This window comes from Lagopus muta, chromosome 9 (genome assembly GCF_023343835.1).
Source record: "Lagopus muta isolate bLagMut1 chromosome 9, bLagMut1 primary, whole genome shotgun sequence".
NCBI lineage: Eukaryota > Metazoa > Chordata > Aves > Galliformes > Phasianidae > Lagopus > Lagopus muta.
In genome coordinates this window covers 20,178,985-20,192,213 of record NC_064441.1, presented here as the reverse complement: position 1 = coordinate 20,192,213, position 13,229 = coordinate 20,178,985, and the positions used below count along the sequence as shown (strand labels likewise).

Here is a 13,229-nt window from a genome sequence, read left to right as displayed (position 1 = left end):
GTGCCCGGGGAGGCCGAGGCTGCGCGGCGGGGGCCGCCGGCCCGGGGCGGCGATGGCTGCGGATCTGGTGGTGCTACTCTGCCTGGCCGCCGCCGCGGCCGCCGTGGAAGGTGAGGCGGGGGCTGAGCGGCCGAGGGCGGGAGGCGGCTTCGGGATGGGGGCCGTTCCGCCGGGAGATCCCCTCGGAACCGCGGGTCCCGCGGAGGGGCTCCGTGCCGCGCCGGTGCTTCGCGGTTCGGGGAGGAGGAGCGGCCGTGGGGCTGCCGCGATGCGGTGCCGATCCCCGCCCCACCTGTTGAACACCGCGGGTCCGCACCGCGCCTCCCGCATCCCCAGCTCCGCGTTAGTCGGGCAGCGAACGTCGGCCCTTGCCGGAGCGTTGCACGTCGGCCCGGGGAGAGTCGCGCTGTGCCGTGTCTCCTCCGCGACCCGCTGGCGATGCTCTCGGTTGGTATCGCTGCGGCTTGGAGCAGCGCGCCCCGCGGTTCGCGTGCCGTCCGGAGCCGGGGTGACCGCGCTCAGCGCAAGGCGACGGCAGCGCTGGACGAGCTCGTGCATCTCGGATACGGGGAGTGCTGTGAGGTGTCCGCGGCTCGGAGAGAGCCCTGTGTGCGGCTGCTGCTTCGCCTACCCATCCCGTCCCTGGCGAGTCGGCGGCTGGCGTAGCTCCGCTGGCAGCGGGTTGGTGATGCCCCAGAGCCGTTCCCGCAGCCCGCAGCCCCCGGTTACCTCTCCCGTTCTTTGGCTCGGGGCGCGCGTTTGCTGCCCGCGTCCTTCGGTTTCCACCGCTTCTGCCCGGTGCTGCGTGGGGCGAGCGCTCCCCCGCAGGGCTGTTCTGCTGCTGTGCCCGGGGCTGAACCAGGGACGTATCTCCAGAGATGTTGCAAGTCCTGGATTTCTGCGCTACCCAGAGCCATCCCTTTTCTTTTTTACTTCTTCTGCTTTTTAATTTGCACAATCTGGAAAAGAAAACCCAATGGAAAGGAAGAACCTGGGTGCTGGCACGAGGAGCGTACCCAGATCCACCAGCCTGAAGGGAGAGCGTTTTGTTAAGTCATGGGAACGGGCCCTCGCCCGCAGATGCCTGCGCTGCTTTTTTTGACTAATTGCTGGTATCACTGACTCATTATTCCTTGTCTCGGTCGCCTTCCTGTTTCCCGCGTGCTTCGAGGCTTGGGGACGTAGGCGAGGGGAGGATGAAGTTTCGGCGTCCCTGGGCGGTCCTCTGCTGCTTCCCGCAGCAAACCCATCGTACTGGCACCACACCTGCAGCTGAATTCCATCTTGTTTCTCCTCCTTAAGGTGAAGGTCTTCATTTATTTTTTTCTTTCCCCTGCCTTAATCAAGGCTTTGAATTTCAATTTCCCCGAACGCAGCGCAGCCTGCTGAAAGTTGAATAACTTACGAGGCTCTGGTGGCCTGTGAGAGAAGAAAACAAGCACCAGCAATGATGGAGAGATCAGAAAAGCGCTGCTGGAGAGGGAAAGCTTGTGAACAGGCTGCCATCACCGATATTTCTGGGCTGCTGGAGATGCTCTTGGAGCAGCTAATGCAGAGAGGAGCCCTGGAGGAGCTGTTGGAAGGCAGGCACGGGGTGCAGGCTGTGCTTCTGTTTCGTTCTCTCCTCAGTTGCTGCCCAGCTGAAGGCAGGAGCCCGGGCTCACGGGGTGCCTCTGGAGGATGCTGCAGCACTCTGCTTCTTCTGAACACAGCGGCACGGCAGTCGCTTAATCGCAGAGCTGAGTAAATAGCTGGGAGGGGGCGGGGGAATGCTTTCCCCCAAATATGCATTAGGATCTGAAAGCGCATTTCCATTTGACCTTGCTCGCTTTCTGCAAGCACTCGAGCCGTCGAGCTTGGCACGCATGAATGCTCGTGCAGGGTGAGTTGTGTTCGCCAGCAGTGGTGTGGAGCAGCATGTCCTGGGCTGCAGGAGACCTGGAGTCGGTGTGGTGGGGCTGCTATGGGTCTTTTGTGCTATGAGAGCTGGTGGCTTCCAGCCACGGCTTGCTGCTGGGGCATCTCTTGTCACCGTGTATCTTCCAGCAAGTCCGCGTAGTGAGAAATGGTGAGAAGAATGAGATGTGTGTCTGTAAGAGCCAAAGACCCCATGCTTTGTATTAAAATGTGTTCAACGGAGATTAACTCATTCTGCTTAATATTTATTACTGTTTCATTTCGCTGGACGTTGAGACTTGCAGAGCTTTGATGAACGGTCTGAACGATACTGCAGTTTCCCTGTAGTCAATTGAAGTATCCCTGTACTCTTTGCTGGAAAAGCTAATTTGTAATTTCCTATGTAATTGCCCTCCTGGTTGTCTGCTGAAGGAATAGCACCGCCCCAGAATGCAGCACAGAACTTGGCCACCCGTCCCCCTTCTCACCACCGGTGCCTGGTAGTAGATGGGTTCCTGCTCTCCCTTTGAGTATCCAGCTCCTGGGTGCTGCATGAGCAGCAGCTGCAGAGCCGTACCACCAAGCATCCCTGGGCCAGGTCCAGAGGGAAAGCGCCAGCCTGCTGACAGCGAGCATCGTCCCCCCTATGAATAATTGAAGAGCCTCCCTGTTGAATATTTAATTACAATAATATTTGGTTAACGGAGATTGTTGGTCTCCTTTTGTGCAACTGAGAGTTGCTGTGAGAAAACAACCCATTAAAAAAAAAAAAAAAAAGCTGTTGTCTATGATCATTGATTTTAATCTTTTAACTGATCAGTTACTCGGTCAAAATTGGTAAATTAGCTCGGCTCTATTAAGGCTCTTTGGTAATTAATTTCGATGTTTCTAAATAACTGTGGTTTTGCTCACTAATCCTGCAGCCTGGTGTGACCTAATTGCCATGACTGTGATCTGTTTGTAACAAGTTGCTCTGGGTCAGAGGAGGTGGTGGTTCATAAGGGGACCAGGAGAGGCTTTGATTGGGTACTGGGAGAAGTTCTGCATGGAGAGGGTAGTCGAACATTGGGGTGGACTGACCAGAGAAGTGGAGTCCCCATCCCTGGAGGAATTTGTGGTATGTGAACGTGGTGCTGGGAGGTGTGGTTGAGTGATGGGGCTCAGGAGGACTGGTTCATAGTTGGATTTGGTGATCATGAAGGGCTTTTCTGATCTTGGTGGTTTATGGCTATGGGGATCTGAGGCTGCTGATCTAGACCACAGCCCCAAGGGGAAGAACTGGATTTAGGGCTGCTGCTTTTGGGGATGCTGCCTCTGACATCCCCTCATCCCTTTGGTAGGAGACAGCAGCAAGCTTTGTCCATCCAGAAGAGTGGTTTTGGATAACAGTTGTAATTTGCTCGTATTCCTTAGTAATGAGGTGGATTCCTTTCAAGGCGGATTCCTTTTAAGGCCTTTGCAAAGTGGGGAGGGGGGGGGGAAGCACCAAAGTATTAAGGTTTTTAATTTATTTACTTATATATTTTGATTTGGAAATAACGGAGCTGAGCAATTAAGGGCTCGGAAGGCCTCAGGTATGTGCTTGTTAGCGCAGCGAGAGAGGCATTTAATATCTGGGGAGGCATCCAGGCAGCATCGCCAGCATTCAGAGCTGATTAAGCTGTAATTTATGTTGCAGCAAGGTAAAGTGGTTGCTGGGAACAGGCAAGAGGCTGTGGAAATCCTCGTTTTTAGGCCATTTCCTCTCGTGTGAGCGAGGGCTTTGTCACCCAGTATAGGATTATTTTCTGGAATATGGAGTCCTGCTCTTCTCTCAGCCACACCGCCACCATCCCAGACACCCAGGTTTTGGTTACTCAGATCCCAGTCGCTTTGCTTTGAGGTTTTGGTTTCTGTGCCCAAGCTCTATTTTGATTAATTTTCCTCTGCCTGTGAGGAACATCCAGTTGGAGCCCCACTGTGTCTCTTCAGCACTTGGGCCTTTACCCACAGGCCATGCCCCTCTGCTAGGAACACATATTGGGTCTGCCCCTTCCTGCTGGTGCAGAACCATCTGCTTCCCTCAGGGACTGATGTTTTACAGAGGCTTTCTTTTGTTTTTTCATCTCTTTTTTTGTTCTGCAGTCAGCTGCAAGGCTTTGACTGGAAGCCCCTGCAAGGCCTGGCTGGGGGGGGCTGCACTGACTTATTGCCATGCCCCTGAGAGTCCTGTTAATTTGGGGATAATTGCTTTTGGCTTGAAAGACGGTCAGTCAGTCACCGTGGAGGAGCTGGATGGGTGCGAATTGCATCTTCCAGTGGAAAAATAGGAGCCCAGAGAAAGAAAGGTTGAAAAGGGAACGCTGCGTTTGAGGTGCGCGGGGAAAGGGATCGAATGCGAGGCTGCTGGTATTTTGTGTTTGGGCCAGGTGAGAGGCTGAACCTTCTGGAAAAGCTGAATATTTAGGAAGGCCTGCTTGTGTCTGAAGAAGGGACTTTAACCCCAGGGGCCCAGAGGTGTCCATGGGGGTCATGGGCTTCTGATTCCATTGGCTTCACAGGACCTGAGCTTCTCCAATCTGGAAGATTCCCTGAATCCACCTGGAGTGTCTTTAGGAGCCGGAGATCAGGCGAACTTGAAGCAACGGCTTCAATTTTATAAATCTTCTGAAATGGGAGGATGTGATGGAAATCAGGCATGTGGACGGAGGAGCCATGGGATATTTCCAGAGAACTCCTTGAGGCTTCAGCTGTGGTTTTAATTTGAAACAAATGTGTTGGAAATGAACAAAACTTAGCTTTTCAAGATTACCAGAACAGCTGGCTGCGTTGCCAGAAGTGCAGCGTTTTCAAGCAGCACAAGGCCTCTGTGCAGCAGCTCAGAGGAGCCCTGACCATGGCTGTGTGGCTGCTCAGCCCCTCCATTAATTATTTTTGGAGCGACGAGAGTCTTTGCATTCTCTTTTCAGTGCTGGAGATCATGGGTTGTGAAGGAGCCTGGGGCTACAGAGCATCGCCATCTCCTGAGCAAAGCTCTGCATGCCTGTGGTGAAGCTGCCCGTAAGCTTTGTGCTGGTGGGTAAGCTCAGCGGGGAGGTTTAGCTTGGATGTTAGGATGAATTCCTTCATGGAAGGGATGATTAGGCATTGAAATGGGCTGCTCAGGGAGGTGGTGGAGTCCCCATGCCTGGAGGTATCTAAGAGATGTGTGCACATGGTTTAGTGGTGGGATTCTTTAGGTCTGGTTGATGGTGGACTTGGTGATCCTGAAAGTCTTCTGACCTGTGGCTTTTGCTGTCCGAGCCTTTACACCGTGCAATGAAGTTGCTGGCTCAGATCTAACTCTACTGAAATCCTCAGGCTTTTGGTGGAGGAGCTGTGGTGTGCAATGAGCTGGCTTTTGCCATGCCACGTGGTAGGCACAGCCTTCTGTGTCCAGGAGTAGATTGTCTGCTCCTGTTAGCCTGGAGATGCAGGCTCTGGCCGTGGTAGGCACTGGCTGGTGGGATCTGCAAGGTCACCAGCTAGTTGTATTCTATCACTGTCTAAAAATTGGCTTTTATTATTCCTCCCTACACCACACTTGTGTTATTACCGAGGCGGGAGGCTGCTGCACTGAACGGCCAGCTCTCTAGCCTGCTGGAGGCTACAAAAAGATGCTCATTAACTTCAATAGCCTTCAATGGAGGCTGGAGGAAAAGGGCTGCTTTGAGGAGGCTGCTGCTGCGGGCACCCTCCTGCTCTGCCTTTGTGAGCCCTGCCTGGTGTGGAGGAGCAGCTTGCCAGGGCTGGGCTGCATGCACAAGGCTGGCCAGCCCCTGTTCCTTCTAATAGGGATGGGAAACTTGTGCTTTTACATCTGTCTGCTCGTCAAAGCAGCTGCTCCAAACGTCTCACATCCCCATGGGATGCATCCTTGATCCTGCATCAAAGCAGCAGACAGGTTGGCGGGGCTTTGGTGCCTCCTGGTAGGGAGCAGCTTCTGTGCCACGGTGAGTCTGTCTGTATTCAGGCACGGAGATACTGTGATGGAGTGCAGGGATCCTCGCTGTGCTGCACCAGCAGCCCCAAAACTGGGGTGGGTGTGCTCCAGGTGCTGATGGTGAGCTGTTCTCAAAGCATGACCAAAGCTTTCGTCCTAGGGAGGATGCAAGCAGTGATGCTGCTGTGAAATGTGAAAAGAGTGAGAGTACTTTAATGTTTTTGTTGTTTTTTTTTTTTCATTTAAAATTCTTTATTAACTAGAAGTCTTACAGTGGCAGGGAGAAGTCCCTTCCCATGCCAGCATCTCTGATGACTGCACACCGAATGAAATGGGGACCTCCTCTACCAGGCTGGCTTGGTTGCTTCCAAACACAGCTTGAATCTACAGCCTGGTGGATTTTGGAGGTAGTTTGCTGCAAGGGCATGTTTTTATTTATTTATTTAAAATCTTGAAATGTTCGAGGGAGGCTGTGATGCCTCAGAAACACTTTAAGTATTCCTAATAGGTTATCTTGAAAGCTTCCATAAGTCTTGAATGAATCAAAGTGCAAATGTTTATAATGCAACACCCACGCAGACGAGGAGACACATTTTATGAAGGCAAGAGAGTCAGAAAACAATAAAACATCTTTTATGAAGTTGGTGAGAAACTTATAAACTAGGTGAAGTTTTACAGCATATGAAGTTGATAGGAGTTGTGAACTTGAATTCCTCGGCTGGTTTTCACGTCTTGCTCTTTATTGCCCTGGATACCATCTCCTGTTTTTAATAGTTCACTTCATCAGGGTGAGCATGGTTTTGTCTTCCTAAATGAGTCTGACAGTCAGATTTTCACCTGTCCCAAAGTCCCCAGTCGTTCACCAAGGAGGTTTCCTTGGGATGCAGCCCAAGGACCAGCAACTCCACTGGTGCCTGTTTGGTGTCCCCATCTCTAGTGGGCATCATCCTGCTGGGGAGAGAGTGCCTGGAATCCTCCATGGGGATGGGGATCTGGCTGCACTTATCCTTTGTTAGGAAATAATGTGATTGCTGATGTCAAATGTTGTAACTAATCGCCAGATTATTCCCTCTAAGATGGGAAAGTAATTAGAGATGTTTTTTAAAATAAGCTTCCCACCCTTGGATCTGCTGGGATTAATGTCTGTGGGTGTGTAAATATTTAGTTTCCAATGACTTCTTTTATTTTCTCCCTCCTTTTAGCAGTGATGATAAGCAATTGAAATGAAACAGCAGTAACGCTTAGACTCTCTCTACAACATCCCAAATATAATTGAAAATTAAAGATGACCCAGAAAAGGAGAAGAAATTGGGCTGCTTCTAGTGTGATGCACAAAGCAAGCTTACAATCTTTCAGAGTTGGTTTTGTCCTGTGGTTGTTGATGTACCACTGTGCTCCTGCAGTGGTGCCTGGTTGGAACTTCAGCCTAGTGTGAGTGCTGGCTTGCGATGCTCCCTGCTCGCCTCCACCCATGGGGCTCTTCTGACATCTGCAGGACTCAGGCTGTTTGCAGCGAGGTGTTCTCATGTCTGGATTCCAAACGCTGTTTTGTTCTGCAACTTTTTTTCAGTGTTTGCTGCGCTGTTGTAAAGGTGGGAAGGCGGGTGGAAGGAAGACGAAATCAGAAGCAAAATACAGAGTTAGGTGCAAAAGCGGTTTTAATCAAGTGCCCTGTGGAGCTGCAGGTTAAAGGGATGGCTGTAGCTCATGGTGCACACAGCTCTTAGCAGCTGAAATCCTGGGAGTTGCCCGGGGCTGAAGGAAGCTTCAGCCAGCAGGGGGATCAGAATTCACCTTTCTCATAGGTTTGGGTAAAAACTATGAAATGCCAGCCCTGCTGCTGCACCAGCAAGCTGCCCCTAGTGCATAGAGTGGGTGTGCATGCACTGCCTGTTGCTCAGCTGAATTCCTCAGCACCTGTGGGGCTTTGGTCTTGCACTGTGCCATGCTCGCAGGGTTTCCAGGATGGCGTGTGTGCCTCGGTGCTCCCTCTGACAAGGGTTCTTTATTGCAGCAGCAGCAACCTGGGGCTGTTGCTTGGCTGCCTGGGCCTTTCCTTAGCGATTGCTGCTGTCATTAGTAACTTTGGTCTTTTTGTTTCTTTGCCTGTGCTCTGGAAAGCCTTCAGGGGTTGTTTAAGAGGAAAGGGGCTGGGGAGCATGTAGCTTTTTGTGTTATTATTATTATATATTATTATAATTAAAACATATTTTTAGCAGCTGAAACCCAAGCCCGTCTGGGTATTTATACAGCAAGATGTTTTGGATGAGGAATAGGCCAAGACAGTCACGTGGCCGGGGCCAACGTGAAACAAAAGAATCCATTTATTATCCAGGCAGGAAATTTGTTCTTCTGGATGCTGTAGCTGCAGACATAATGATTTCATTTCCTTTGGTTCGCCCAGATTAATGGCTTGCGCTCTTTTGTTTGCGTGCCTGTGTTATTTCTGTAGTGCGGTTCCCCCCAGCCTGTGCCTGCACGTGTGAGTGCTGTGCCCCTTATCCTCTGTCTGTCTAAGGGTTTGCAGGGCTCCTTGGGGTGCAGGGTGTGGGACAGGAGCTCACTGAGGCTCCTGGTGCCATGGGACCCATCTGCGTGGTGAGCCCACAGCAGGTCTGCCTCGAGGGCTGAGCTGTTGGGTTGGAAATGGTGGTTCTTCCCCACTGGTGGCGAATGGAGGTTTTTATAGGGAGTGCAGGCGGTGGGAAGAGCTTGTATGGTCACCTTACGGAGCACGTCCTCTCCTTGACCCATGTTTATGGGTGTGCTCTTGGAAGCCTCTAGCTTGGCACACCCAAAGTATCGGAAAGAGCTGCATTTCCGCTCCTCGGGGGCCAGGATGAGGTGTGGGGATACAATCATGCTTCACTCTGGTGGGGATCTGTGCCATTGCTGGGTCCTGTGGAGCATCTCTTGCCCGTTGGTCCCAGCAGGGAGCTGCTGGTGCTGCTGCAGGCTCCGTCAGAGCCACGGGCTGCTTTTTGACATGGACACAGCAAGATTAGCGGCAGCTTTAATTGCTCCCTCTTGCTTTTTGAGTGTTTGCCTTTTGAAAGCAGTGTGACAGGCAAACAATGCCTCCGCATTGTTACCGCTCCAGCAGTCTTCATGGGGGCTTGGCACAGAGCTTTTCATTTACTGTTGGAAGTGCAGTTGCAACGCTCCTCTGGATTTATCCGGGGTGACCCAGTGGGTTTTGCACACTAGTGTGCGTGGAGCTGGAGTTGGGTGTTTAGTTAGCAAAGGCTTGGGGGGCATCCCACTGCCTTTGTGCCCAGCTCTTCCTTCATCCTCCCTTTGGTGTTTGTGCTATCTGCTGTAAATAGGGGTGGAGAGAAGCAGTTCTGCCCTCCTGGAGGAGGTTTCCCCCACGGATAGCCTTGAGGTTTCACAGGGCTGCCATGGGCACATGTGGGCCTGGGCCTCTTCAGGGTTGCCCAGGTGACAGCATCTATGAGGATGTGACAGCTCCATCATGCAGACGGTGATGAACAGTAATGAGGCCCAGAGCACAATGTGCACTTACAGTGATTTATTTCAGCAAGGAAACCACAATCAGGGAGGATGGGTCAGTGTCATCAGCAGGAGAGGTGGTATGGAGATGAGCTTATGGGCGAATTTATCATCAGCTCACACTGCTTTAAAAATGAGCAGAGGCAGCGTTGCATAGAACAGAACCATACCATGCCAGTTCCCTTGCCAAGTCCTGGTGGGATTTCAGCCCAAGTGGTGGCAGTGTCCCTGTGACACGGGCAGGGGCTGCTTTCTTCTCCCCCCGCATAGGGAAGCCCTGTGGAGACAGCACCTGCACCTTGCCTTGGGCTGACCCCACTGCAGCATCCTCTCTGTGCCCTGGAGTTGGTGTGGGACAGGCTGAGAGGTCCCCAGGGGACACCAGTTTGAGAGAATTTGGGTTTGTGTTTTCTTGCCCTCTGGTGCTGGCTTGGAAAGCTGTGTGTGGAAGCTCTGCTTTGCAGTTGCACTGCTTCCTGCAGAAATGTTTGGGCCGGGAGTGATAGCCATGCAGAAGGAAAGGGGAGTGTCCCAGCAAGGGAAATGGTGGTGGTGGTTGGGGGGGGGGGGGGGGGAAATACCCATCCTCAGCACGCTTTGGCCTGGCTCCCGGTGCGCAGATGGCTCTCCTCCTGCCTGCTCTGCTCCAGCCTTTTCTCAGCATGTGCTCCTGCAGGCGGCTGGGCCGGGGGCCGGAGTGTGCACAGCCGGCTGGGAGCCAAGTGCATCTCCTTCGGCCTCTTCCTCCTCATCCTTCTCTGCTCCTCAGGTCAGAAGCACATGCAGCGCAATGCCTGGCACCGACAGCATTGCATGAGCCTTGCTTTTGAAGTCTGTTTCCCTCCTGTTGGAATATATGTGGGTTTGATTGCAGTGTGCTGATGGCTCTTCAGGTTTTTTTTTTCCATTTATGTTGTGAGTCCCCCTGAGATGAATGCTCCCTCTGCCCCTGTGCTGCTCTTCCACTGGGCTCTTACAGAGAGATAGGTGAGTGCTGGCCATGCCCCGTGTTGGTCATGGAGCTGGCACTTTCCCATAGCTTGCTATCCTGCAAGCCCCCCTAACTGCAGAGGTGTTGAGTGAGCATTTTCCCTTCCACCCAGGCCCTCTGCCCCTCCAAGAGCTGTTAATGCCCCTCCCAGCCCCACGGCACAAGGCAGTGCAGCACTGACAGTCATCTGGAAATGTTGGCTGATGTGTTGGGTTATTTACCGTGTAGAGCAGCTGTCACACACGTGTACCTAGAGACTGCTCAGAGTAATAGTAACATGTTTGGGAAAGGTTGTGGGATGGTGATGGAGTGCAGGCACTGTTTTGAGCAGATCCGAAAGATTGGATGGGGGGGAAAAAAGGAAAAGCTGCAGAAGTGTAGCTTTTAAGTAGGTTCTCTGCCCACCCTGGGGTGTGGTGAGCAGGAGGAAGGAGAAGCAAATACTTGGGGTAGGATTTACCCCCTCTGCTGACCTCAGGCTGGTGTTAATTTGGTGTGTCCGCCAAGAAAGCTGAGGTCCTGGCTGCATCCTTGTTTTGCAGGAATTGGGATGGGTGAAGGGAGGTTGCTTGGTAGCTTGCAGTCAACAACCTACACTTGTTTGCTGTTTGAGCAGCTCACCGTGTTTGTTGCTCTCACAGAATCCTTTGGCTTTTTGAAATAAGATCTGGTAAATAGGTGCAGAATGGGTCTGGTGTATTGGTTCAATGAAGCTCATCGCAGCTGTGTCCCTGTGCTCGTGGCCATTGGGACTGTCTTCAGAGGCAAGTGCTGTGGCATCCTAGGATGCTGTGCTGGGGAATCAGCCTGCAGTCCCTTGAGTGTGGACAGCATGTCCTTTTAATTTGTGCTAACGTACGTAATGATGGGTGCTGTTAATGTCTATGACTGTTCTGTCTTTTCAGCTGTCTGGCTCTGTATTTATAGGATAGCACTTCCAAGGGAATCCCAGTTGTTGAGGAGAGAATGCATCCACCAGACCCATTAGGCTCCCTTGCTTCCCTCCACGCTGCCTGGAGCACCAAGTTCGTCGCTTCTGGGGAGCAGAAAACACAGGCTTGTTGGGTCTGGGATCAAAGTGCTGTGATTGCTGTGTGAGGGTTCAGAAAGCACTCCATCAGCCCTGTGCAAAGAGAAGATGGAGAGGCTGCAGGCTGTGTATTCCAAGTGCTGCATCCCCGGTGCATCGTGCTTTGCCTGCAGCTACCCGCTGCTGTTAATCAGATTGCAGCAGCCCCCGTTGCTGATTTATCGTCTCAAACCAGTGAAAAGCAGCGGCTTGATCACTACCCCCTGAGAGCCCAGCAAAAGCTTTGGGCAGAGCAATCAGTGAGGTTGGGGTGGGGGAGCCCTGTGGCAATTGACTCGTCCTTGCCTCCTGCAGGATGCTGTGCTCCCACTTGGGCATGAGTGATCTGGGTGCTGGGTTGCTCTGGGGCTGTGCATGCCCCAGCCAGCTGGTCTGCACTCAGGAACCCCAGTGATGTGCGTGAAGCTGCTGCACCCAGCTCCTGGTGTGGCAAGGGGCTGTTGCCCTCTAGCTGCTGGCCATTGGCTGTATCCTCTTGGGATGGCGCTAGTGTGTGTGGAGAAGGGATTTGGGCTTAGCACTGCCTTGGCATGGAGCCCTCCAGAGGCAGGGCCATGCGTTCCATGGAGCTGTGCTGGAAGCTGGCTTGTTTCTCATAGGACATCTGCTGCAACACTCCCTCAGAGTTTCAACCTCCACCATCTGTGTGCAGAAGAATTCATCCTGCAAGCCAGCCCCTCCATGTCACTGAGCTGTATCTTGCACTGGGGGGTGCTGCTTCACACAGCCTTTGGGAGCCCCTGCCCATCCTGGGACAGCTGAGTTCCTCTTCCATGCCTTCTGGAAAAGGAAACAAGCGGCTGCCAAGCTCAACATATGGTGATTTTTGGGGCAGACTGATAGAGTTCAGTGATGCTTGTTGGCAGCTCAGCCTCGAGAAAGCAAAGATGACAATTTAAATGCATAGTGACATTGTTCTGGAAGATGTCTTCCTGAAAGATAGCCTTGTCATTTTACAGTGTTGAATTGTTCCCCTGGTGCTAGTGGTGGAAAAGCTGAGCTCTTGGGATGCCTGGATCTATCCTGGTACCCGCGGTATTCACCAAAGCGCTGTGTCAGCCTGTGGAGCCTCTTGGGTTGCAAAGCACATCTGTGATTACCTACAAGTATTTCCATGAGGTCTTATGGTGTGAGCTACATTCTGTTCATCTGCAGCCTGGGTGTGACTGTGGGCTGTGTGGTACTGGAAACCTGCTTCATCATCATGGGAACATCTGAGCTGTGTATGTCTGGATCACACTGATTTGCCTGTAACATGCTGTTTTGAGGCCTCCCGTGGCCTCAGATGTCTCGTGTGAGCTCAGTGGATTAAAACTTGTTCCCAAATTTCATAAAATAGGTTTATAATTTGGAAAACAAGGTATTGAAAGTACTATCTTCTTTCTCTTATCTTTGTTATTTGATTTGGTCCCCTTTGTCTTTTTTCGCCGTGATGTGTGCCTTTTTCTGTAATTTTCTGCCGCTTCCTTCCCTCTCTCTTATCTCTCCCTCTGCAGTTCTCTCCCTGATTCTCTCTGTTCCTCACTCCCTCTCCCTCCCCTGTGCAATCTATTTGCAGGCAGGTTGTCTCTTTGATTTACTGTATCTCTCCTCGGTGGGATTATGATGAATGGTTTGTAGGGCCGTGGCTGAGCTGGCCTGGCACTGCATGTTTGCACAGGGTCAAGCACCTTTAGAGTGGGAAAATCACGTGAAGGTACGTGGGGAACCTCATACTGCCAGCCCCACTGCTTCTGCCCCACTGATCCTTGGGCAGAGGGGGGCAGTTGGGATGGGTG

General features: G+C 52.2%; 1 protein-coding gene across 1 annotated transcript in view; it reads left to right on the top strand.

Moving 5' to 3' along the window:
• EPHB1 (EPH receptor B1) overlaps positions 1 to 13,229 on the top strand; it is a 42,546-nt gene continuing 29,317 nt past the window's right edge. Inside the window, exon 1 of the mRNA XM_048954770.1 lies at positions 1 to 110. Coding sequence (XP_048810727.1) covers positions 53 to 110 — 58 coding nt within the window. The 5' untranslated portion in view covers positions 1 to 52. The remainder of the gene's footprint in view (positions 111 to 13,229) is intronic.